Genomic DNA, 27,794 nt, shown 5'->3' on the forward strand with positions numbered 1-27,794 from the left:
TCAGTTCTGTTCTGTTGGACTCTCTTCGGATATGAAATTTTATTCGTTTTTGTTTGCCAATTGATTGAAAATATTTCTTTTCATGTTTTTTTCAAATTTGAGAGCTCCGAAAATAGAAGCGGGGCCAAAAAAAGAAAGGGGGGAACACACTGCACAGTCCCGCGTCTCTGTTGCCTCCCTTCTCTTTACCAATCTTTTCGGGGCCAAGTGCTTTTGAGCGATTCCTCCTTTTGTTTAGATAATAATAATTTTTGCCATTTTATTTCGGGGGAGCTAGGGGCCTGGTCTTCTCTTTCAGGATTTATGTATGTTCTTTGTCCGTCTGGCTGACAGCTAATGTTAGCTTATAAAGCTCCAATTTATTATATGTTTTGACTATAGGTTATTATCATGTCGATAAACACGAGTCTCAACTAGTATGGGGTTTTCGTTATGCTTATTGGACGATTGGAAAATTTAAGTATTTTATTTGTGGGAAGCGGTTTTTTGTGCCAATTATCCTAACGGCCAGATTTCAAAATTATGATGGCTAAATCGTAACGTTCCTAAGTTTGTACAGCCTTAAAAAATATGTCAAGGCTATCCAATATTGGTAGCTTGAAATCAGATTGTGTTGCTCTTCAAAGGTTCTTTTAAATCTGTTCCAGTGCAGGGCTTTTGTTAGCTCTTAAATTAATGTATTACTTATAGTATTGCTACGGAAATTCTTCTTGGGTATAAAACCTTTAAAATATACATGAGTGCCTATACTGAACTTTAAAGCATAACTTCTGTACCAGTTTTCTATGAAAAAAAGGTTAGATGAGAATTTCTTGTAGCGCTGCATCTGTTAACATTGCACGTTCTCTCCTTGTTCTCTGTATACAATTCTTACCTCTCTCCATCTCTTCATGTCACTCTCAATATTTTTCCCCTTCGCTCTCTTGCTCATTTTGCTGTTTGTCTGCATAACATTTATATACAGTTTATGCGTTGGCGCCATTTTCAAACTTGCGCGCAGAATTTTTGTGCTAAGTGCATTTAAAGTGCTGAAAGCAGTCCCAAAATAAATTAAATTGTGTTTTATTTGTTCTAAAATAAACGTCATACTTACTCTCAACCTGTATTACCTTGCATTACGAACCAAATATCATGAAATTCCGTTTAAATGGCTGCCACCACTGGTGTGTTGTTCCACTTTCCAAATGATTCCACTCAGCAGGCAAAAGTGCTTCGTTATCGCATGCTATAAATGAATGCTTCCCCAAGCAGTAACAGCACTCTCTCTGTAAGTTACAGCGCTCTCTAAAACTGGCTGGCTAAATTCGTTACCCCACTGTGCAGACACGAAGAGAGCCCCACAGAGAGAGTGAGAATGTTTGCTGTTGCAGAAGCGCCACTGTCCGACAGACCCACTGACACACTGATAATGCTGATAACAGCGCGCAGCAGTATGAGTCTGTGAGAGAGGGGGCAACCGGAGAGTGCCACTGTTAACAGATGCTGTTAGAGCACTGTTAGAGCGCTGGACAGGTACGAGGCCGATGCTCGGGCCAGGGGCTCGGTCTCCTCATCCGTCTCGGTCTCCGTGTGGTGGGTCGTCGTTCGTCGTTTGTCGGCTGTTGGCAGTCGGTTGTAGGGGCGCTCGTCAGTCCCGCTTCCAGTTAAACTTTTACCGTGCACGCATCAGGCCAGCGAACAGCGAGCAGGCGGACGCGGACGGGACGACGACTGTGTGTGTGGCGTGCTCCATCGTTTTAGAATTTTGACTCTGCCCCGAACCCAGTGTAACGGTCAAACGAAATTGAAAGCGGACAATATTAACCCCCAGCATCAGCACCGGACCCCAAAAATAATACAAAATATAATTTTAATAAATATAATACGAACGTGCGTGAGAAATCCAACAACAAAATAAATAAGTGCGAGTTGTTTTGAGGAAATATTTAAATGGAAATGCGGAAAATCTGTTTGTGCTACTTGAATGAAAAATAAATGCCATTAGTGTGTGGAAAACAGCAAATATTTATTCCTATACAAGTATAAGCAAAATCAAGAAAAATCATTTGAATGGAAAAGTGCTTGAGCCAAAATTGAAACTGTGGAACCAGAATTTTCCACCGGACAAAAACTCATTGTCTGTTCTCTCAGTTTTCATTTCCCCCACATATGTATTTTCCAATATTCTGTGTGCTATTATTAAGATAATCAGTGCGACACTTGCCACCTGTTTGGCAGCATTTTTGGAAATACATTTCTATGCCAAAGACTTTCCGAAAGAAAGCCGTGAAAGTGAGAGTGTTTGAGAGTGTTGTTGACCCCAGCCTCATGTAAGTCTTTAACCCTATTATAGCTTTTAGACTAAGTAGACTTTCCAGTTGAACACCTTAACACCCAGTCAGTCTGGGGGATCTGTATGCTTATCTCCGAGTGTTTGTCGGAGATTTAAATATAGATTTATGGCAGGTACACAACAATAATCTGTGGGGCAATCAACGAATTGGGAATGCTCCGCTTCACAGATTGACCTAGACCAAGGAGAAATAAATAGTCGCAAGTGTCCGCTAAGTGGGGGGGAAGTGTTTACAGCTCTCGAGTGTTATTTGTTGGTACTTTGTGGTGCAGTGTTTTTTGATTCCCAGAGCCACTCAAACGCCTTTTCCAGGCAGCACACAATACATGAGAGCTCTTTCATTAACCTGATTACCGTGTACCTGAACAGGAGCCCCCTTGGGGTATGGGTCTGTGTCTGGCTAATCAAATTACAGAATCATCTTTCGCTTGATTTAATAAATACCATAAGAGATGTTTCACTTGCAGGCACATGCACAGGCAGAGGCACAGGCTTCCGTTTTTATCTTCAAAGTTTGTCGAGAATTACCCAAGAGATGGGGCCCCGCTGTTGCTTAACTGCGAAACAACAGGCTTAATTGCCCAAAACCGAATAAAAACTCATAAGAATGAGGAGCAGAAGCATGGGCAGGGGAGGGATATACCTGTTTTTGAAATGATTTCAGCTCCCAGGAACTGCTGCAATGGCGCGCATCCTTGAACATGAAAATGGCAAAGCGAAAAATGGAAAAACGAGAGCACGAGCACTGCCAAAAGATGTCGGGGCAATTCATGTGGGCACTTACACTAATTACAGCTACCGCTAGGTTTAGGTACGAGTATAGCAACGGAAAACGGCAGACCGTGAGTCATCGTGTCCATCGAGGCACATGTGTTGTCAGGGGATAGTGTTTGCGTTTGCCTGGGGAATTAGTGCCAAGATATTCCTTGGCCATGGATGGCTGTGGCTTGGCACAATTTGCCTGCCTGCCCTTTCATCTATTGTAAATTGACTCTCGACGATGGTGGCGAAGAGTGGTGCCGCACAATGTGTGGCATGCGTAATGTCTCGCTCTCTTTCCACATTGTTTCCACGTGTCAAAGGATGTAGTGCTCATACGCCACATATGGCTTATGCGGCGGCAGAGAGATACACAAACGAATCCGTCAAATCAAAGGCGACAAGCCGCAACAATAGAGCACGAAATGCCGGCAGGCATCACGGAAATATAAGCTCAAACTACGAGTATTGTTCCCCAACAATGGTTTGGGTTTCTCCTTTCTAGTTTTCTAGTCTATTGCGTATACACCACGTAACCGAGCCTCACCTCACCTCACCTTTTGAGGCGGCCCAATTGGCAGTGCTTGGCAGTGCTATAAGCGGTTGTAAGCTTTTAATTAATTAATAATTAATCACTAGACCACAGTGTCCATGGAGTCCATGGAGGCGACATCATCATTGCACGGCAGAGGGGTCAGCCAGGTTTTTGCCATTGTCTAGGGGACGGGTACTGCTGCTGCTGCTGCCCACGCTTATCGTAATGGCCAAAAAGTTCTAATCGAGGCAATTAACGTGGCCAAATTTAATTTCCGTCCCCAAGCGCTATCAGCATTCAAGACAGACAGAGCGCCCCAGTCGAGTGGAACAGACTTGAGCATTTGCTTTTTATATTACAACAATATTTTTCTATATTTACGAGTATATTCCATGCCCCACTGCCGTTCGGGAATCCATCATGTAAGTCAGCTGCATTTACTTTTTCATTTTACGTATTTCCCGCACTTCCCCCAAGTTCTTCTGACTTTTTGTTTGTTCCCTCGCCAAGTTCTTGCTTTTGTTTGCTCTCCTTCCAGGTAGTGGGTCGTTCAGATATTGAAGATTGTAGGATTTACTTTGAACAGTTGCCTTTAAGGGGCCATTAAGCAAATTACTTATGTTAATTAGCTGCCTTGCCTAATGAGAAATCGCTGGGATTGCCGGTCTACCGTGATAAGTTAAAATTTACAACAGGGGCGGCTAGGAGAAGTTCCTTCCTGATTATGCACCTTCCGCCCCAATCTAGCTCTGTTGATTTATGATCCAGCTGAATCTCAGCTTGAAAGTTAAATTCAAATTTCCTTTCAGGGATTCCTGCCATTGAATGAGATTTAAATTTCAGTTGCCATTCTCAAACTTTGATTCATCAAATTTAATTTATTTGCCAGATGAGCGGGCAACAATAGTGCGGTGGCTCAAGATGCAACAGTTTGCTGCTGCAAGGAAAAGCAGTTGGAAAATTGCATAAATAAATAAAACGACACATTAATTGGAAAGCCCAAGGAAAAGCAGACGCATCTCAAGACTGGTTCCTTTGTGGCATATGAATGCAGTTTGGAATAGGAATCTCTGTAATTTGAGGGATAACCATACATTCCTGCAAGTGCTGTACGGAGTGCCAACAAAATCCTCTCCGCCTCTCACAACTCCCAACAATTTCGAAGAGATTTTGAAGGGAGAGATATTTAATAATTCCTGTAATAAGATCGGATAGAATGCATTCCTTCAGGCATCCGATGTGCATGTGTATGGTATCAATCCCCTGTCTCTCATCTAAATATATATATTTACAAATGATTTCCCAGATTGTTCAGGAACTTCTGTATTAAGTACGAATTTTAGGGTTGAATATTAATACTCCATTTCTTCTGCTCAGTATTCAGAATCTCGTATCTCTGTAATGCAGTGTAAAAGCTTACAGGCGAAAGGAAATCCTGTTAGATTATGTCTTCTTACACGTTGAAATTCCACTGAAAATAGTTTCTGTATTTACCAACAACTTTTTTCCATTATTTGCAGCCAGTCGCCGCTTAACTTTTCCATTCCAGGGAAAATCCCTTAATCGATTTAATGCAATGCAGATGCTTACATTAAAATTAAAATTAAAATTCTTCCATAGATTTGCTAGCCTTAAGCTGAAAAATAATTAAAATATAAATACGCTTTACGCAATTTTTATAACCATTCATGCCGTTGGAAATTGGCTGATGAGATCGCATGGGATCGAAGAATGCTGGAAATAATTGTATTAAAATTAACTCTGGTTGAGCTGCCTGCGGTTCTGTGGAAAAGAAGATTATTTACTGACTTTATTTGGACTGTTGTGGACCTGATCCGAGTGCAGTTCTTTCATCCGTCGGCCGCACTTTATAATTCCACATTGAGGAGGAGGGATTCGGACAGAGGACAGCCGGCCTGTTGGCTGTATGGATGGAAAACTAATTAAGCAGCTAGTGAATGTGGAAAAATTAATTCAAATTGCAATGCTCGGCCAACAATAAACTTCTGGGCACCATATATCTTTATTTTGTGCATAATTAATGCCTGCAATTAAGTGGGGAATTTCGTTTCCTTTTTGGCCCTGTCTCCGAGTCCTTGTACCTTAGTACGATTGTCACGCACCACCCACACGCACTCGCTCACGCACCTCACTCTCACCTACACCGTGTGGGTATACAATCCACTTAACATGCTGGGAAATACCATTTGATCCTGCCATCCATCTACCCAAATGGCTGTCTACCTCTCGCATTGTGTATACGCAGCGGGTGCTAAACCAAAGGCGGGTACCAGCAACCGTGTTCTTCTCTTCACTTCCGCTACAATGAAGCATATGGAAATGAGGAAAATAGTTCTCCTCGAAAGGAAATAGGAAGCTGTGAAATTCTCTATAATTACAGTCGAACGAGTAATTCAGAACATCCCTGTCGCACAACGGACTGCCTTTGGCTACATTGTGTCACGCGAATTATTGATAGCCCGGCTCAATCGTTTCGGCTTGAGTTTCAGTTCCAGTTACAGCCCCTGGAGCTTCCAGCTTTTGGGCCTAATGGATTCTCACAGCATCTGGGCAATTATGGTGCTGTTTATTAAAAGGACATAATTGCAAGTTGAAACCCTGGTAATCAGCGATGGCGATGGTCTGCTGTTGTCACTCTCCTCGTCAGCGATTTCCTCGGTTCACTTTCCGTTTTCTGCCCTAAAAGTTTTGCTCCCTCTTGACCCAGGGAAATTTGCATAAGAAGCGGTCAGAAGTGTTACTTTTGCCAGGCCAAACAAGGAAATACGTTGGTCCGCTTTTCAATTATGATTAATGACCAGTAATTAAAGCCATGAAAAACCTTGGCAGCTCGGCAAATTGTTTTGAGACGGGCGCGTGAGTCACGCAATAAAGTTCACTGGCTTTAGGACTGACTGTCTGTCATCGAGTGCCACACATCTTGAGGCCCACAAACATCTTCAGGGCAGACACATTATCTTTTATTAGCCAAATTGTACACACTTGATACGAGTATTGGCCTGGCTCCTCAAATACTTGTGCATAAATATGCACCAGAGATGCCCAAGTGTTTTAGCTTTTCATTAATTAAATTGTCGGACTCACCTTCTTCCATAAACGGATAACACATTTGTGTTTTGATTAGACCAAAACCGAGAGCCGAAAACATGTTCCAGTTAAGTGGGCCTGGATGTGGTCCCTGGCCCTGGTCAAGTGGTTCGTGTCCAGTTCGTGTCTCGAGGGTGCATTATGTGTGGGCAATTATGTTTGCGGGAAGGCTGCGCTAGTCCTAATCCTAGTCCTGCGAGCTGCCGAGTGGCAATCGTAGACCATTAATCAAAGCCAATGTCTGGCAAGACAGCCGCGAGTGTTTGCCTACTCCACTTTCGATAGCTAATTGCATGCACGGCAGTCGACTGCACGACTGGCAGTAATTGTAGGCATATTTCACCTGATTGCATGTTGGAAAAACAGTTCCGCCTCTTAATTGAATTGTTATTACTGAAAACTAACATTAGAATTGGCTTAAAGTCCGAATCGATTGCATTCCCATTCCCAATGCCATTAGCTGCAGCTTTTAATTGAATGTCTGGTGACTCGGCCCGCGGCGTTTTCAATTTCCTGAATAATTAACACAGAGCATTTCCATCTGTACGAGTAGCTCTGAACTTGAACCGAGGGAGGCACCCAATTGTTTGCATTTATTGTTTAATAATATTATTATACTGTAAGCTGGAAACTATTCGAGTAAACAAGAAAGTAATCAAGCGCCGAAAGCAATTAAAAGCTTTGCTCTTCTCTTGTACTCCTCTCCGGGGCACTTGTGCACACAAATTGTGCAGCAGCAGATCTAGACAGACCCCACCAGAGACAGCAGACAGCAGTAGATACCAGACCCTATCCCATCAGCGCTCTGTTCTGCTCGGCACTCATTATGGTTATGCGATAATCACCATCATCAAGACGAGACGGGGGCAAAGAATTGGAGTAGTATAATTGCAGCTGTTGCCACTAGTCAACGGGCCAATGGGAATGTGAGTGTGACTGCGAGTGCGCTAGCGAGTGGCGTGGCAGCTGCAAGATATCCCAAAACAATGCGATTATACTCAATTCCATTAGTGTTAGTCTGTCCGTCTCCATCTGGTGTGGCGTATACGTAATCCGCCCTAATGCAGCCCCTAACTAATTGGCTCTGTTAATTAAGTGACATTTGCACTACGCTCCGCGCAGAACCGCGTTTATTATCACCAGAAACCACCCAGAATCGATCAAGAATTTGTGGGGACTGTCACTCAGCTTGAGGCAAAAGGCTTTCGCTTTCTACTATAGTCATGGCCATACACGTACCTATCCGATAAGGTTTCTTTGCTCCCCCCTCCAACTGCAGCAAAGTTCGTGGGTATTCTCAGTGGGAATCCGACTATATATCATGCCAATGCTCGTACTATACTCTTGCTCATCTCACGGTGACTAACGCTGACCGTTTGCCCAAAAATAGCCCCGCTTCACTCATATGGGACTAAGTAAATAAATTAAATTCAAATCTAAATTGATATAAACTATGCTGCTCATTGAGGCTGAACGCAAGAAAAGAAAAGAAAAGAAGGCCCGTGCTTATCGCTTGCCCTCCGTTTTCACCCCGCCAACCCATAGACCCATAGTCCGACCCATGGAACTCCATATACTTACGTACGAGTAGCACACGAAGTGGAAAGCGGGGCGCCGCTACCAAAAGGCGGCTGGCAAGTGCGGCTGGGGGCGTGGCCGGCACTTTATCGCTGCTTAATTACGTTACTGATAAGGCCACATTTTGGGGCCGAATCGAGTTGATTCTATGTATTTCTTTACCATTTTCTTGGCTCTTCTCTTCATATCAAAGTTCTGCGGGTTCTCTCTGTGCATTTTTTTCTTTCATTTCTTTTTCCGGACAACTCTTGTCTTGTTTTGGCGCCCGGCTCTTTGCTCTTGGCTTTTGGAACTGCTCAGCCGAGATTTTGTTAATAAAAATTAATGGCTCTGTGATTTCTTTGGCCTTAAGTGCAGAATTTCCTTATGTGTTTGATGTTGCCCCGGCCAGACTGCCCTTAGATTGTGTTTATATTGTTTGATTGTAATTTCTATGCCCTGCCCTGACTAAAGGGAAAACACTCCTGATATCATGGGGCTGGAACTGGAATGGGAAGAGTATGGAAATATTTCTTTAACTACGGTAGAAGTTTGCTTTATTTTGGCATTGCATTCAAAAAGAACACTCACTCAATATAAAGTACTTAAAGTGTACTTCCTCTGGAATATTTCGTAGGGAAAGGTTTCTCTTTGGGAGGTCTGATAAGAGAAAAACTCTTCACAACGCTTGTTATATCTCATTTCTGTCTATCTTTTTACTACAATCATAACACTGCGTAAAATCTTAACTGATGTAGGTCGGGACTATCTCTTCTTGTTTGCTTTGATTAGAAGATGAATTCTGTATATGAACACAAGATATAACATACAATTCAGAAAACAATAACTCATTTATTGTGAAGTGGTAGCCACAAACTGAGAGACTAGGAAGAGTTACTTGAAAGCATTTCTCTCCCCACACATATATTTCTTCGGGATTCGGCATAGATGTTAATGGGGATATTCAATTGCAGAAATGCTGCTGCTCTTGGTATGCCGACAACGCCCACATCCGACACTAATGCGCTGCTAATTATTTATTTAGGCGCTTTAATTACTTATTTATCGATGGCGTCCAGCACTGCGTAATATCAACAATAAACCGAAAGGCAAACGAACAGCCTAAAAGCGATTCATTTCGCGTTGCCACGCCACCAGACCGCAGACCCAGACACGACCCGGACAAAGAGTCAATGACATAAGGCTAAAAATACACAAATAACTATTTATAAATATTTCATTTTAATCATAATAGATATCTATTTGATATTTATGGGAGATGCAGGCCATTGGCATGAATGAAAAACTCTTCTGACGGGGTTAAATTATTTATTTAAAGAGCATTTCCCAGGCGTGTGGGATGGATTGTTTACCGGGCGGCTGTCAGGGAAGCCATTAACCTATTCAATCATTTAATGGTTAAGGCCGAGTACAAGTCCAAAGTGTGAAAGTATTTATTCGAACTCATAAAACAGTGATATTGTTGCCATTATTTGGCCATAACATTTTTTGTTTACTTGCGGCTGGCAATTTCCATTTTCACATTAGCTTTTTTTCCATTTCACATATTTGAATGGCAATCTGCAGGCCTGGCCTGCACTCGGTTCCGTTCCGAAAGTTCTCTCTCCCAATCCCAAATAAATGAACCGAAAATTGATAAGTTAATAAGTTTTACTGTGGTCCGAATATTCATTCAGTTTTGGTTTTTCTAATGTTTGCTTGGGTGTGTGTGGGTATCTGGGTGTTTGTTGCTTTGTGGCCATTGGGTTTGGCTTTATCATTCGGACATAATCTTTATGCATGGTCTGGCCCGAAAATGTGTGGTATTTATTTCTTCAATTAATTGAAGCGCCAGCCCAACAAAAATAAACCGAAATCGAGCTGAAGCAAATGCCAAAGCGAGCGAGATAAAAGCAGATATCGACAGCAACCTGGTGACAGTGTCGCCATCATTTTAGCATTGTCTATGCATATCATATATAGTATGTAGTATATATCCATAGATGTCTATCCACGATGCATATGAATACCCAAAACGTTATTCATGATTGATGTGCTGCCCACACAGAAAAATTCAGGCGCGAGGAACCCTCTGAATTGCTTCTGGTGCCATTTGCAAATCCTCCTAGCTCTGGTTATGCAAATTGGCTTTATTTATTAATCGAATGCATTTTGTGGTCAGCACCAGCACCGACCATCAATATGCAAACACGAATTTCCACTTTATTCGGGATTGGCAAAATATTTAATTTACTGCACTGTTCCGGACGTGGAATTGATCAGTTTTCAACATAAAACACTCTCGGGGAAATTATTAAATTAAAGTTGGGCCAACATTTAAGCTTTAATTTATTTCTGTTCAACAGCATCGCTTTATAGGTCGTCAAGTCTTTCTGCCCATCAATTAATAAACCTTAAAATGTATGAGTAACGAAAGAAAAACAAGTTCCTACATGCATGGGTATAACTCTGCGGGTTTCAGAAATGTAAAGGGGCTTCTTTAAGTCGAAATGTCGACTCTAGCCTCCTAGTTTCTTCTATTATTATTTTTTGTCTTTGTGTGCCTCATAAATCTCGTGGCGAATTTAGTTTCCGATTTGCATTTGGGTGCGTCCTCAGGTTTCCTCGCACATAATTCATGCAGCTCGACACTTGCCACAGCCCCTCCCACGCCTGCTCCTGCGTGTGGCAATAAATTTTGTGTGTGTGTGTTTTTTTTTGTGGTATGCCACATTTTCAACACCATTTGTCCTCGACCTTGTTCGAAGCGCATTTTGGCATCGATTTTGGTAGGGAAACCGCGTCGTCGCCAATTATGCCATTGGAAAGTATTTATAGAAGGGAGTTCTGCGAGTTCTGCGGAGGCAACTCCAATCACGCAAGTTGCATGCCACAATGAAGGCTGCCAAGCCACCTTGCTGCTTGAACTTCACATTCCTGGGCAGAGCGTCAGCCTTCTCTTTGCATTTTAATGGTTTTTATTGATTTTCAGCATTGTTTCATTCGCACTGGCAGCCGCACTCTCCACTTTCCACCTGCCTCAAGGGCTACACCTGCTGCCGCTGCTGCCACAGCCATTGGTGGTGGTGCTGCTGCTGTTAGTGCCTCTCCTACCTGCCTGACTGCTCGTTATGAGCATTCATGGCATCAATTGGCGCGTGCCACCGACCGAATGCTCCCTAAAAAACCCTCGACACGCCTGACCCCCGCAGTGAGTCCGCCAACTGGTTCTGTTGCACCTGCACTTGTGCTGGCATTTACCTTGCGGCCGATGTCCTCGTTCTGAGCCTCCTCTCATCGTGCCACACATCCATCCATCCATCCATCCATCCATACATCCGCTCAGCCATCCATTCACCCGAATCCGCGCAGTTAAACATGCGCTTTATTCCGAATGCTCTACATCAAATCGGGGTCTAATTGTTAGGTGTCATGGTTGGGAGGAAAATCAACCTGAGACACAATGAAATTAGCTGCCAAATTGGAAGGTCTCTGGCGTCGATTAAATTTCTGAAGGACTTTTGGGAGAATCCTTTTTTAAGCAGCTTTGTTTTGTATGGAGTCATTTACCAGAAATAAATCTCGTGTAATATTGCTTCACATATGGCCTTAAAGATTTTGCCTTCATATTGTGTTGTGCCATAACCCTTTCGAGAATTCCTGAAAAATCGCTTTCAACTTATTGATATCCCCGTTTAAGGTGCACATTTGGCTGAATAAATCCCCGGATAATATTTCACAAGTTTCAGTTATGCAAAGCAGACTCCTGAATAGCCTTCAGGATGTCGACCATTACTGGGGAGAAACGCAGAGAGTGGGGAGAGAGTACCCGGTATAAGCTGTAAGCCTCGACGATGGCACTTTACTAAATTTTTTGCGTCATCTCTGTCCCCTTCTATATGTGACCTCTCTTTCAGTTTGTTCTCTATCAGCCTCTCTGTCATTCACGTTACGTTTTGGGTACATTTTCTTACTCTTTCTGTTGCTGCTACTCCGCCATTGCTTCTGCTTCTACTGCTCCTGCTGCCGCTGCCGCTGCTGCTCCCGGTGCTTCCGGTGAGCACGCCTCGCTTATCAGCGCATTTTCAGTTGTTTCTTGTTGCTGTGTCTGGTCTGCTCCCCCCAAAGACCACCGACACCCCCGTACAACCATCATTTTGGTACAGACCCCACACTCTCCGTCGTTTCCCCGGGGCCAACTCGTTGCTTGTTTGCCTGTTTTGCATGTCATGCGCTTGTTTGTTTTTTGCTCCTGTTTTCTTCGTTTTGTGTTTCCTTCCGTTTTCAATTTCTTTTTACATGTTCGCGTTTGGTCGTTGTTCCTCCGTCCGCTTCCTTGTGCCTCACCCCTCCGCTCCACCGCTTTTCTCATTTTATTTTTGCATATTTTGAGCAGGTCCTTCGTATGACATTTCAGCTGGCTCATGGATTCAAGGATTTGGTAGAAGGGAGCACGGCCTGCATCCATATATCTCATTCTTACGCGTTTTGTGGGCCAAGGATTTCAGCATATTCTGACCTGCCAGACATTAATTTCTTTGCCTGTGATCATCTGCTTTTTCTCTTGGGCGGGCAGCAGTTGTCGCCTGCGAAATTGATTTGCGACAAAGATGCAACAGACTGGACCTCAATTATTGTCCCTATTCATTTGTGGGGCATGCCCATATACAAACCTCTAATTGAATTCTAACTTTATTTATGGCTCAGCTACACAAACATTACAAATATTTGGCCAGGAGGAGATGGCCCTGCTTTAATTGGAAATGCCACAAGAAGGCCCGGAGCATGGGCAGGGGAGTGAGTGTGGGTATATGGGAGGGCCATCAAAGTCGACTTTAACGCATGACCTGCCAGATCAGAGCCACTGGAGCGGCAGTAATTCATAATAACACAAGTTATGTATACATTAAATCGAATAATTTATTGATTTTTCATATGAGAATTCACCACGCATCCGGACAATAGACGGGGGACTAGCAATGAGAATGGGGATGACTTCCGCTTTGTTTGCCTCAGATCTCAGATGTCAATAAAAATAGGTGCGGCCAGAGTCCAAGGAACTTCATCATCGTCTACAATCTCCATCACCATCCATGGGTGAATTCCGAATGCTGAATCAAAGATGAATGCGTGACCCAAGCAAGAGTTGTGATTGGAATTAATTAAGGGAACAAGAGCTTGGCTCCATCACGCGGCCATCTCTGGAGCACAAAGCTGAGTGATTGACATCACCGCAGGGGGTCGGTCGGTCGGACGGTCGGTGGCAGCAGCCAGGACATCGTCCTAATGGCCCATTGACAATTATAGCGCTACTAAATCTTGTCAAAGAGAGAGTAAAAGAGTGTCGGGGGTCTTGACAAACATGCCCACTGTCATATGCACAAATGTTGTCCAACCAAAGCCGACTTCAACTTCAGTTTGCTTCTCTTTGTTTGTCTTTGATAGGGATCGGAGGGCGGAGTGCGGAGTGCGGAGTACGGGTTCCAGGGTCAGGCTCTTGCCTGTGGTAGTGGTCAAGGTGGAGGCTGGGGTCCTGGATCCTACATATTATTCAATTAAAATCGCACTACTATTAAGCTTGTACGGACAACTGTCAGCAGCACGCACGCAATCAATGTCAACACGAACAGGGGCACACATTCGAGTTAACTGCAGATGAGGCAAAGGATATCCATACACATATGAGGCAAAGGAAATGTGCCCCTACAAACACACACACACGCAGATGAGGAAAATGAGGCAATCGGATGTGTGGGTGAGCAACAACAGCGACGGTTTTTGGTGGGTGTACGTTAATAGAACTTAGACTCGCATAAATGTCAGCTACAAGATTGGATAACCCCGGGCTGAAACTAAGTCTCTGCATATGCGTGTCTGAAGTGTTTGCCCCCGGGGGGGAGGTGGACACCCGACTCACTCTGCCTCCCAAAGGCAGGCAGCAACAAGGGAGATAACTATGGTAAATGTGGCGACTAGAAGATACCCACCACAAGGGAAATATCTCTATGTGGCAGTGTTCATATGTGGCTCCAAGAAGGAGTAATCACTCGATGCAGAATGAAAAGGTGCGGATCGACAATCTTTAAGCCTGCGAAAGCCAGGAATTTCAAAGTGTTTCCCTGTAACATCCTTCTACATAAAATGGATATACCCTACTGGTGCACGTAATCCTCAAGTACCGGGCAAAAAAATTGGACGAGCTGTGCCAGCTTTAAATTTATGTGCAACAGTGGAGGCTGCTTAAAGAGGAGCTTGCAGTTGCGCGGCGCAAGTTTCGACAGTGGCCAAAGTGTACTGTACATAGTTCAGGTTTTCTTTAGCTTCGTGTTTTCAAGCATCCCCAGCAAATTAAGACAGAGCAACACAACAGGGGAAACACTGCCACATGCCCCTTGTGGCTTGCTACTTCGGTTGTGCCTCATCTGGCAGCACGACCTCGCACAAAGTTTTCGTTACCCAAATGGCAAGGAGAAAACGTGAAAGAAGATGAAAAAAGGAAAAGAAAACTGTTGCCCCCAATGAACTTTTGCATAAGATGTTGAGAATACGAGTGGAGGATGCGATGGGGGCACTGTCAGTGGCGTTAAGTGGCGCCCAGCTAAGACGCAGCATCAGCAGTGGCCGTTGCCTGCCTCTATCTCTGCCACATCCAATACTCATTCCCACACCCTCCCAGCTGGCCTGCTGAGGGGCAGATAGCGTGCAGAGTGGGATAGAGAGAGCGAGTGGCTGGGGTAACTCTTGGAGTAGGTGCTGGAGGAACCGCGGAGACTACCATTCGTTGCCTATCCCCCACGTAGCCTTATTTTTACGGCTATCGTTTCAATTTTTATGGCTTAAGTTGTTGTAAATTTAGTTGGAAGTAGAGTTGCGCTCTGGCACTCTTCCCATCCTTCCAGTTCGAAGGCTCTTCAATGGGCCACAACAGCGTGGTGGCCCAGCTTGGAATCGATATCCTCTAGTTGCCCGCAGTGACCCACTCCGGCTGCGTGTCGGTCTGCTGTCCTATTAGCCGTCAAGCGGAAAATTTAATACTGTTTATTTACACAATTTCCCAGTTAGTCCCGGCATCAGAGTTACCTAACGCTCACTGTCTGTCCGTCTGTCTTTATGTCTGTCTGGCACTGTTTTTTTCCTGGGTCTGCTCTTTGCTTCTTGGTCGCTTTGAACGTTGCGAAATTCTGCTTCTCTTTCGGTTTAAATAACTCTGTCTCCCTTTCTCTCGCTGTCTCTCTGTCTTTCTGTTTGTGGCTGTGGCAACCACACGCACTCCCACTCACACTCCCGTTTACACTTTGTGTGAAAAATACGAGTTAACAGTACATTTGCCGTATAATTTATTCGCTGATAAAGTTGAAAGTTAACCCCGACACGCCACGCCCACAGCTACCAAGTCCGTCTCCACTTCCCCCAAGGTCCTGTGTGCTGTCCTGTGCGTGGCATACGATTACGCATTGCGTACTTTATTCAATTTGCAACACCTGGAAACACTTTCAGGATAACCTTCTTAGCCCCCACAATATAAGGCTTCCCTTAATCTTCAATCAGCGCCTAATGATGGAAAAACTAAAAAGGTCAGAAATCTGATCAGATATTGCGCGCCAATGGAAAGGACTCACCAAAAGAAGGAATTGGATGAAGCTATTAGAAATGGATTATTCTTTGGGAACGGAACCTAGGTTTGGTACTAATTCTTGGTATGAATTTCCGTACACTTTTTTGTCGATATGAAAAAGAGCAGAGATATCAACTTTTTTCTCAGATAGAAGACTGTTTTCTGATACTCTGGCCATTTCCACAGCCAACCGGTTCATTCATAAATTATTACAAACGGACGATATGGTTACAAAAATAAAATGAGTTATTTGTATATCAGGCCAAAAGATAGCCAAAAATAGTTCAAGAATAATTCAGGCAGTCTGTAAATATTGCTATCATTTTGAGGCCAACTTGTTTTAAAGCATTTCTGAATGTGTTTCTCTTGAATGGGTTAAAGCTTTTTCCTTTTATTGCAATTTCATTTATTTATTTGCTATCGCCTTTCGTGCTCCCTGCATTTATTCGAGTCATTTTGTCTGGGGCATGAATAATAGACGACTCTGCCGCTTCAGCACAAGCGATGCGATGTGCACTACGAATGCAAATCGAGAAGTGAAAAAAACCGGTGGGATTTGTGGAGGAGGGCATAAGCTAAGCTGCAAGTCTGTGCTGCCTATGGGGCAGAGAGTGTGCAAATTGTTGTATCCGTTGGTACCGAGTGGAGACCGCGGGTATATCGTGTGGGTATTTTATATCGGGATGGATCTCGTAATTTGATACCAAAAGACTTTGACAAAGAAAGAAGCTTTACGGAGGAAAAATTGAATGAAATCTTTTTGCTACCAATAATGCACCCAAGGTATCTTTTGGGTCTCAATTCCCCCAAATACAAGTATTATTACTACTTGTTGTTCCATACAATTTATGCGAAATCACGTATGCCAGGGCATAACAAATCAAGCACAATGCTCGTACTATAAATAATGCAACAGCCGAAATGCAATGCTATGTGATTGTGGAATCCACACATAGGAGACACACTAGGAATTCTCTTTCTCACTCTCTGCCTCCGACTGGAGGTTTAAAATAAACATTGAATTTGGTGGCAGTCGGACAGGTGGAGAGAGGTGAGCTGACTAGGCAAACATAGTATCTATAGCTGCTTTTCCCATTTTGTTACCCACCACCTGCCCCATGTCATTGACTGCTGTCAGCCGAAGGCTCTTTGCTGCCAGACAGGGATGGAGACGGCGCACTTTGACCCATTTCTATGTGAACCCTGCACAAGCGTTAATCTTTTTTATGTTCAGTACCATACTGGGTCGCTGAGATTCAATATAAGATATTTTTCAATGGAGCACAAGAGTGGGAGTCGGCTTTGGGGTGTGGCCTGCGGAAACCCTTCAATTTTATTCAACATTTCGGCTGTCATTTGGTCCTGAGTGGCACTTCGCGTTGGCTTTATTGGGTTCATCAGCTGTCGGCATATGTGGGTTTATATCGATAGTTGCCATAGGAAACCCGAATCCCAAACTTAGTGGTTTTCATCCCTACGATACAATACTTTCTAAAATATCCACGATTGAACCCCATTTTAACCAGTCTTTTCATTCTTCATCTCTTTGCAGACTACATATATATCGTGCGAGGTGAGTCTGGGTGTCTGTGAATTAGACTAACAGTGTAGTGGCATTTAGGAGTTGGGAGTTTGGACTTGGGATCTCGAACCTCAAAAGCACATTCCACTCGAGCTAAGCGCAAGAAATATTTGACTCTAGATTAGGCCATAAAAATACGCATTAAGCTGTCTGGAAGAGATAACTTCATATGAATTTATTGACATTTCGGTTGGTCAGTCCCACTCGACCAGTACCACTTGTTTGCCCTCAGAACGATTCGTTGGTCCGGTCAACAGAGCATGAAAAGGCCAACATCCGTTGTGGCTAATGTGCCTGTGGGCAGTATGTGAGGATGCTAGGGGAGGAGAGCAACAGAAGGGTCCTTTGTGTGAATGCGGCGAATGAGAAATACATAAATAAATTAGTTACGTGCCTGCCAGAACAGAACCCCCATCTGTACAGCATTTGTTATCAATTTTTTGTGTTTGGAATATGAAAGGGAAATATGTTTTTTTGAAAGTGCTGTCATACCTTGAGGGACAATTCTGATGGGTTAAGCTCCTCAATAGTTGCCATGGACTATTTCTTTCACTTAGATACTCCCCAAACGGTTAGAGCTGATTTATGGATAGGGATCCTTTATGCAGAGTTTAAATCACAAGCTCGGACCCCGCTTAACTCTGCGGTTGTGCTTCATAAATTTTGTTTATACATTTGTTTTGCTGCCTGTCTCTGCCTTTGCTGTGGTCCACCATTTTTTTCCTAGATTTATTTTCGCTTTTTTGGCATCCGTTGGTCAATTATTCAGACTGAAACGAAACGCTTGTGGTTTGCACACAGGTTACATAAAGCCAGGCAGATTGGCCTGGGATGGGATGGTCCCGGAGAACTAGAGCATTTAAATGGGTTGAACGCTGCATCCATGGAGGACCATGGGTCTGTGTACACACCCAACGAGACGTGTGACTGTTGACGGGCTTGTGTAAATTGCATAAGCTTGGTAAATGTGCAAAAAGTGCTGCTACAGCCACTCCCTCAACAGGTGGGGAGATGAGAAGACGGTCGGTCCGTCGCCAGTCAGTCCTTCAGTTCATTATGTGGCCAGAACTGTTTATACAGTGGCCTGCTCCTCTTGCTGCCGTCCTTCTGTGGTACCAGTCAGTCAGTCATTGGGCTGGTCACTCGACAGCAGTGCCAAGTCCTCAGGCAGCCTGTTCGCATCCTGTGACCACATCCTGTCGGCGGCACGCCAGCCTCTGTCCCATGCCATCCCATTGCTACCCCAATACCAATCCCAGGCTGACTGACGAGAGCGACCAACCAACCATTGTGTTTGGCTGGCAACAGCAGTAGCATTCATATGACTTCTCACAGACACAAGGCATTATGACGCCCCGACAGAGCTCCTCTGGAGTGTGTCGAGAAGAAATCAAGCGTAATGAAGCCCCAGCCCCAACACCAATCCCAACGCTGACAGACAAAGGTTTACTTAGCCAATGTTCTGTTCGGTTCTTGTCTGTTCTGCTCCTCTGCCCATTGAAAATTCAACCAAATAATAATAGATAAGCCGCTTGACACTAACACGCTTAGGCACTCAAGGGTTGCTTTGATTTAGCCCTGTTCTACCTCTTGATAGGTGGAACAGCAAAAAGGACAGCAGCTACCACACTTCCTTACGACCGACTGCACCCCAATTAGTGGAAAACTGCCATGTAATGTCTCGGAATTAGGAAATATAATTGGAGTATTCCTAGGAAATGGCATTACAAGACAGTTTTGCTCAAATATACTGAGAATCGAGACCAGCTGCGAGTTAATACTTCCTCTGCATTTCACATAATTTTTTTCGACGAACGGAATGAATTCAAATGCCATAATTTTCCTGTAAATTCCGCACAATTTTTGTGGTTAAGGAACACCTAAAAGTTCCTTTCTGAATTCGCAAATGCGACCAATCTTCTAAGTGACAGTTTAGACAACACTTTTAGCCCTCCCGTTTGGTCACCTTTACCTTTAATGGCATAAATGTTTACTTTTGTGTGCCATTAAATAAACTATCGCTGGAGGTGTGGACGGGGTAAATGGATTCGATTGGGTTGTTATAAGTTTAACAGTGTAAACAAACGGGGGAGGGAAAACATGTAAAGAAGGACGAACGTTTCATACTCTCACATATCAATTATTTCCATTTCATGACCTCATCAACAAGAGCTTCAGTGGCTTCTTGGTACCCGCTTAAAGGCTATAGGCAAAAAATTAAGCGCTACCTTTTAGGGAAGCATCCAAACCAACCAGCGAGGAACGACCTCAAAGGCCAGACATGGCAAGAAATGGCTGCAGGAAATCATGTGACGTGAGGCCATTGTTTGTTTTTTCTTTGGATAATGCTTGTGGTTTGGTTGTTGTTGTTATTGTTGGTGTTGCCCTCAGCTGTCCACAGCAGCGTTTCAGGGTTATGGGAAGTTGTTTTTGCTGTTGCTGCTGTTCTGTTCTTGCCACAGCAACGTCATTGAAATTGACTTCATTATTATTTTATAGTCTTGGCCTGGTCTCTGGCCTTAAGTTTTGCTGTGCTGTGCTTTGCTTTGCCTTGCTTTGACTCCATCTTGGTTATGGTTCTGGTTCTGCTTTTTTTTTATGGCTTTTTATCAAATCTCACATTGTGGTGCTTGTGGCACGTTCTACACTGATGGCCATGTATACCATCCCATCCCACTCGCTGGCAGTGCTTATTAAAAGCCGGCACCGTGCTGCTGAAGCATTTCTATATGGCCAAGTTTATGCACATAAAGATATGTATACTGGATACATAAGGATATCCCGGGATGGCTGGATGGCTGTATGGCTGGAGCCTCAAGCAAAACTGATATAATGCATTTTACAGCACTCACTCAAAAGGGAGGGGAGAGAGGGCCAAGAAGACTTCGTAAATGGAGGCACCATTAGCAGCCATTAGAAGGGAACTTTGATTGCATCTGGAGTATCTGCGATAAGTAGTTGGGCAGTTGGGCTCCGAGCTGTATTTTCCAACTTTAATCTTATTCGTTTTGTATAAATTGTAACTTTTAGTCGAAGAGATTTTCTACTTCTCTTTGGTTCTAAGGGCATGAACATTAATCTCACATTATGTATGTATGTGCTTGCGGAGTGGAGCTCACTGTCGTCTGAAACTGTCGTTTCCCTGTATCCTTTCTCAACAGACTTTAATTTCCTTAAATGTCCTGCATGGGGGACACTTTTCGACTACCCCTTTGATGGTCACTCATCCGCCATTACTCAGGCGCGGCGCTTTTCCGCTTTCCGAGAAGCACTCGCTCAAGTGTCACTTGCCATTTGCCAGTCACTTCCAGTGCTCCCATCCTCCACATCCACATTTACACTCTGCTCTCTGTATTTCTTTTTCATTTTTCCCGCTTCGCCGAGGCATTATGTAAATTTTTTTATCGCCGTTTTTGCTGTATTTCTGTTTTATGTGTGAGCACCATTTTAGTTTTTGTATGTGTAAGTAGACAGCTTAAGTCAAATGCTCTTCACGGGCTATACCTCTACCACTGCCGCTCCACCTTTATGTCGCTCTTTGTCTTTGTTTGTTTATGAGCATTAACACTCATGGCGCGACACTCGCATGAGTACGAATACGAATACGTATACGAATACGAGTACTAGTGGTACTCCTATTTCTATTCCTACTTGTTCTTGTTTTTTTGGGTCAGTTTCGAAGCTCTTGGCGTTTTTCAAGTGGTTTTAGCGCACACTCGAAATAATTTTGTGAATGGTATTTTGCTTGTGTCAGGTCTGCTGCTATCAATGCGATTAAAAAACAATTACACTTGTGACATTAATGGTACCCAAATCGCAGATACATAGTTGTATGTGCATACATACACAAAGGGACAGGTGTACCGAGTGCACGTTCATTCGTATTTTTTAGTTATATATATTTACCTTTGCACATTTCGTGGGAGGGGCGGGACCGTGTCTGTCTGTGTCTCTGTTTGTGGCATCTGCGCAAAAAAGCGTCGATTTGTTTACTCTGCCAATGGCTGTTCGCCGGATAACCACATCGAAAATAAACACGAATCCAAAATTGATTTCCCAAAAATCAAAATAAACAAATTCCTTTATGTTGTTGTGCGTGTGTTTAGTGTTGCGTTTCATTTCGTTTCGCTTCGATTAGTTTTGTTTGCTGGTTCCTTTAGGAGTTTTGTATACCCGGTATTTGGAGGGGTCAATAGTTTGTGTAATTTCGTGGAAATGTATGAAATAGTCAGAAGAAAGCATTGCATACCTCAGAAAGTATTCGACATAGTCATGGCCGTCTGTACGAGAGACTTTTCATGGGTTAGAACAAAAAATGTTGTTACTTATTTGGTATATTATTAAAAGAAACATAAGTTCTTTAGATAGTTCTCTCTATATAGCTATTACGAGTAGCACGAGTGTTCACGGCTTTAGGTGTCTGCTTTAAAAAGTCTTTAAATTAATTTCCAGGCAAATAGCAGAGGGGCAGGCTAAGGCATAACAAGCCTAATGGCCAGGCTAAATGGCTGGTGGCCAACATCGTGCGGCATTATTAACATGATTGCCCCATGAATTTCCCGCTTCTCCCCTTCTACATTCCTTTGAGAGCGTCAACAGCAGCAGCAGGAACAGCAGTAGCAGGAGAAGGATCCATACGCAAAAAGGAAAAGCTTATCAATGAATCACCAAAGCATGTGATTGATGATTTGATGTGATGTCTGAATGTGTAGGTGTATCTGTCAGCGCATATCTGCGTGTGGAGCATATGTGTGTGTGTGTTTGTGGCATTTCATTCGCCTCTGGAAGAGCGACACACACACTCAAAAACGCACACATTGAATGTGGCTTCTCTGACAAGGATTAGGTGCCTACGCAGAATCCAAGTAAATACCAGGAAGACGTTGACTGTGAGGGTGGAAATGGGGAAAAAGACAGCACACATATGCATATGTGTGTGCATATCCGTGTGTGTATTAGTCAGTCTAAGACAGATTAAAAGTGAAGAGCCCGCAAAAAGTTTGCCTTCGTCGAGCCTGGGCGGTATATACCCTAACTGGGATAAGGCTGGTTTGACTATGTAGGCGGACAATAAGCATTACGTTTCCTTCATTACGAAATGTACACAGAGGATAAATTATTTGGGTGAAGTATACTTGGGAGTAATTGCAATCAATTGCAATCCTAAATTAATCGGAACGGTTTTCTTTTTTATAATTCGCCGAATAATCTGTCGAGCATGATGGCAACAAGTGGCACTTGCAGCAGCTATCTCGATCACCCATGGTCTTCAGCACAACATCGGTCATGCGCAAGCGTTTCGGGGAAGTCTGCGGCTTTTGATTACTGGCCTCCGGATGAGCATGACATGAAGTCGTCTGTGTGGCCTGGCCACGGGCATGGGCTGCCCGTTCCGCGAGCACCTGACGCATACGATGGGTGAGCCGAGGATTAGTGTACAGTTCGGTGAGGGGTCGGTGGTGGAGCAACTGCTGCCGCCTTTCCATCTTGTTTCGCTTGAGCTCAAGCTTCTGCGAAATCAGGGCCTCCTTTCGCTGCAGGTGGAGAGCTGACAATTTCTGCTCAAAAGGCGTCCTCTCGCGATTCGCAAAGTACTGCACCCATTTGGCACGACTGGTTTCCATGTTCTCGACGGTTATTTGGGTTTTTAACTCAAGCAGCGGTTCCTGGACAGAGGCTCTCGACACGTCTTCGCTCAGATCCAGCTGATCTAAGAGGCTTGCGAAGTTGTTCTCCATGATATTCACTAGATCCGTTCTCTGATCCTCGGGCATCTCCTTGTTAAAGAGCCTCCACAAGGCGTTGGAGGGCTGGCTGTCGTCCCCGTAATCGTCCAGCATCTTGCGATCCTCCTTGCCCGGGGGCTTTCTCATTTGCAGCATTAGTTCCCTGAGCCGCTGCACCTTCAGGCCCACCACCGTCGCGGCTAGCCATCCCACTTGCTGTTTGAAGTGCTCTCTGTGCATGAGGTAGGCGGCATTCGACAGTCTTGTGGGGTTTTCCACCTCCCCCATTCCCACTGCATTGAGCAGAACTCGCTGCATTTGCTGAATGTAACGCGATCTCAGCTGGTTCATCATGTTTCCCGTTCTGCGGCCGCCTTTGACAAGTCGCCCGTGTCTTTCTATCAAATCGCTAAAGATTGAATCGACCAGCGGATACACCTTGAACATATCCAACTTTGACCTGGACTGTTCTGTATTCTTTGGTGACTTTTCGCTGGCTACACTTGCTTTGGACTTTCTCATATTTACCGGATTCCTTTTGCTGGATAAATCCAACACCATGGGACTCAATAGCTTTAGCTTATATTCCGGGAGGGGAGTTTTTGGGGAAGTCCTTGCCATAAAAGGACCATATTCAGAGATATGCAAGGTCTGACCAGGGGCGCTGTACTTCCAATTCTTGGTGGATTCTTTTGTAATTCTTGCCTGTCTTGATGCTCTCTCCATTGCAGGGACATTCCTTTCTACAGACACTCGTAATTTGGAAATGTTTTCTAGAGTTTAAACTTTTCGAATTTTCTGTCAAGGGGCTCTACCGTGTAGAGCATTAACCAGTCAGTGATTTCCTTCGATGGCTTTCCTTCGTCGAGCGACTGTTTGCCGACATCAGCCGCCATCATCATCAGCAGCTGTTGGGTGTTGGGGCTCCCGCCATTTGGTCGATTTGGTAGAGCGACGCGTCGGCAGCTTCAAAAGCCTCGCACTCGCACGTTCATTCTTTCTTTCCTTTTAGCTGGCACTGTTGATTTTCACACTCACACACAGTCTAACTCACATAAGAACGTGTATTCCGTATTCCGTACACCGTCCACCCCCGCCAAACCATGAATCTCTTAGTCCTAGACCAAACTGTTTACACATACGCGCGATTTTCTTTTAACAATTCATCAAATGCGCTAAGCGCGCACAAAAACTTTGACACTCCACGTTTTCTTTTCTTTATTTGGGCAGTGGGGCAGGGTAGTAGGGGAGAAAAGGGGCTGCGTTTCCCCGTTCGGCACGGTGCCTTTCTGCCACCCATGGCAGCCATATCAATCATCGCCCAAAGTGCGTGGCTGTTAGACACCTTTCCCGTGTGCCGCTCTGACTTTGTGTCTGTGTCTGTGTCTGTGCCGGTGCCTGTGTGCCTGTGTGCCTGAGTGTGTTCATGTGAAGCTTTAAAATATTTATTATACCCGGTACTTGTGGGGTTCAAGGGTATGTTGTATGCAAAGGTATAATGTTATTTATTACAGCTTTATTACTCTTATTTTGCTTCAAGTAATTGTTTATACGAGAAATACTTTCTCTCTGTCAATTGAGAATTTCAGATTCTCATTCATTGATGTATATATTTGCAGTAAATGGTATTTCCCGGTCGAGGCACCCTAGAATATAATTTCTACTTGTTTTACTTTGCGCTTTTTGGCCGTGTTGAAGGCTAAATACAATAACTCAAAGTGATTTGCCGGGGCCCAAAGAACCTGGCATTATTTGCATGTTGCCGGTCCCGTCCCGTCACTGCTGCTTTCCTTTCCTTTGCCGCCTTAAGTGTGCATTATTTATCTGCCTTTTCGCAATTTATTTTGACAAATTTTCGAGTGAGAGGAATTTGTTGCTAACACTGGCAATTAGTAGCCGGGCTTGTGAAAGCGAATATTTAAGGAACTCTTTAATGACACACCGACATCGAAAATAATAAGTATTTGATTAAAAAACCTGCATAATCCAGCCAATGCGCATACGCATTGTGCGTGCACCGCAACATGCATTCGGGCTTAACTTTATTTATTTTCGCTTGCATTCGCCCTTCGTTTAATTAGTATAAATAATTTGGAGAGCTCAAAAAGCTGATTTAAAATTAATTAGTTATTAAATGGCTATGCACAAACGATAAGCCCTCACGTATGCGATTCGAGTGTGTATTTTAGTTGATTTACGTAAATTAATTAAATAAACACCTGTGGCTAAACTAAAGCAGTGGCATGCTACCACCCATGAAGAGGAATTATCTAGTGAAATCCTTTGGCCCTTTGGACCCAATTAGTGCTAGGCTCTGCCCTATGCCCTCTGGCCTTTTCCCCGGGGGGCATGGGAATCCGTTTCGTGATCTGGCCTAATTTGGAACAGCACCTAATTGCATTGCCCGAGTGTCGCCGGGGGCCCTGATTTATATTGGATGTCAACTGGAGTCCATAAATCCCCCCGTGGAATGAGCTGCGTGGCAGTAGAGCATGGTTCCGTACCTCAGAGTGTGGGTTAGTCGTAGTCGTAGTCTTAGTATGCGCGCTATGTAGGCAGTCAAGTGTGCAGATGATTTATTTTCATTAAAAACTTCTTTTGCGGCCACTTAAACATTAAACAGGCTCTGGGCCTTGCAGCTCTTGCCGCGCACTTCATAAAGAAGAAAAGTGGAAAAGTACTACTCAGCGGAAAGTAGAAAACAGAAGGTTGCCCAAGAGGCAGGCAAATTTTAATCTGCACATTACAAAGTTGTAAAAGTCCGTGAAGTCCGTGCATCCATCCTTTCGCCATTCGCCTTTCGCCGCTCACTCGAAAATGCAATCATTAATTTTCAGCTTAGGTTCAAGGCAAAGTTTTCCTAATAAGCAAAAAGAAAACGAAATGTCGAAATGTGAATATAATTACAAGCACCACTGACCCGTTCGGGGTCAGAGGGAGGCCTTTCCTGCTAAAATCTAAATTCATTTGTTTGCCTGTCACCCCCCCGCCTCACGGGTAATACGTGCGTGAACTGCTTGCACTGCTTTCTAGAAGTTATATCGGCTCCATTCGCAGGACCTTCCGATTGTCCAAGTGGCAGTTTGCCATCGCACTGGCACGCGATCATTAGTCAAGAAGCAGGAAATGCAACTGCTAGCGGACCTGACACTTGATGAAAGCTCAGCACAGTACATAGTCCTCTAACCCTTCAAGGATCCGCTCGGCCATTCAAGAACCATTTCATTGATTGCTGGAGTGATGCCAGATTGAAATTGCTTTCTTATCGTTTGCCGCCCATCATCAGTAGGAGGATAATGCAATTAGTATCTGATTTAGTCCAGGGTACGGAAAAAGTCCAGTCCTGTCCATTCACATTACGTGTAACTCGGTCTCTGTCTCTGAAATTTTTCCGTGTTTCTATGGCGTGTCCCGGTCCCGGTAAAGGGCGTTGGCAAATTAAAAGTTCTCTTTCTATTATTTGGACTGCCTGCAGGAGTTAAAGTGAGTTTTATATAAATTAGTTGCTGCTGGAACTGCCTTCTGAAGTCGTCTGCTAATTAGACATGGAAAAGTTCTCCGAATTCTCACACCTAAGGTACAATCCACAAAAAGTTTCCCTAAACTGGTGCAACTCCGCATTGTCCATTCTTTACAGAAAGTTTAGTGTTTGGTCGGTATTCCTCTGCCATTCCTTGCCCTGGCTGCGACATAATTATGTGCCAGCAATTTGCATTGCGACCCACCGCCAGCACAACAATAACCATAAAACGGCATAACAATTGGAGGGCTGGAAAAGCTGTAAACGTAAAAGAAAACAAAGAAAGCACAGACGCGAATGCAAACAAAAAGAACTCAACTGAACTCCGTTGAGAAGCAGTTATTTCAACACCTTTATGGCGGCCCTACATTTGTTGTCCAGGCCATGCCACAAAGCACACACGTCGTCCACCACAATGGCTTTCGTTCTGGCCAATGACCAACAGTGGGTCTGGGCTGGCCTGGCCTGGTCTGCATGATGGCTAGACTTGAATGTTGGCTGGACGGATGGGGGACTGGGTGGCTATGCAAAACAAATGGTGGGACAGCTACGTGGAAATACATTTACAAACCATAGATAGAAATCTAGAGATAAGGCAAATTGCTGTGCTACAAAATCGTTAACTGTAATTTACCGCATTTGAAATGTTTTCCATTCTCCAGGAGTCGAGCAGCCCAGCAGTGCTGCAGTTATGAATGGTATCCCATAAGAAAGGTGTGCTCAAGTGCTGTCCCAGTATTGTGAAATTTAATCGCATTTTTAGGGGAAAGCCTTTCGGCGAAAATTGCTTCAATTGTAATTGGGTGGCGGCAGCACACTATTCGTAGCGAGTCAGAGAAGGTGAATTTTCCTGCATGTGGTATAGGCAGCCAATTAGGTGAGTGGAATGGAAATGACTGCCGCAAATTATCTTCTCTTGTATCTACATTACTCATACGCACCATGGCCGCATTCGGCTAATTCATCCGAAGTGCAATCACCGGCAGGCACACACACTAGACTCAGATTTAAAATTGAAAGCGTGCTTGGCAGAAACTGACCGGCAAACAGCCCCCCTCAG

The 27,794-nt window shown here is 44.1% G+C and overlaps 2 protein-coding genes across 2 annotated transcripts in view; one reads left to right on the plus strand and one right to left on the minus strand.

Moving 5' to 3' along the window:
* Positions 1 to 1,618: 1,618 nt before the first annotated feature.
* The window catches only part of LOC117583255 (5-hydroxytryptamine receptor 1), a 51,812-nt gene continuing 25,636 nt past the window's right edge, over positions 1,619 to 27,794 (plus strand). Inside the window, exon 1 of the mRNA XM_034271479.1 lies at positions 1,619 to 2,309. The gene's annotated coding sequence lies outside the window, so the exon portion shown is untranslated. The remainder of the gene's footprint in view (positions 2,310 to 27,794) is intronic.
* Positions 22,641 to 23,980, minus strand: LOC117583257. Its single transcript, XM_034271480.1, has one exon. The coding sequence runs from the start codon at positions 23,938 to 23,940 to the stop codon at positions 22,657 to 22,659; it is 1,284 nt and encodes a 427-aa protein (XP_034127371.1). The 5' UTR covers positions 23,941 to 23,980; the 3' UTR covers positions 22,641 to 22,656.

The sequence above is a fragment of the Drosophila guanche genome, unplaced genomic scaffold, assembly GCF_900245975.1.
Source record: "Drosophila guanche unplaced genomic scaffold, DGUA_6, whole genome shotgun sequence".
Classification (NCBI taxonomy): Eukaryota; Metazoa; Arthropoda; class Insecta; order Diptera; family Drosophilidae; genus Drosophila; species Drosophila guanche.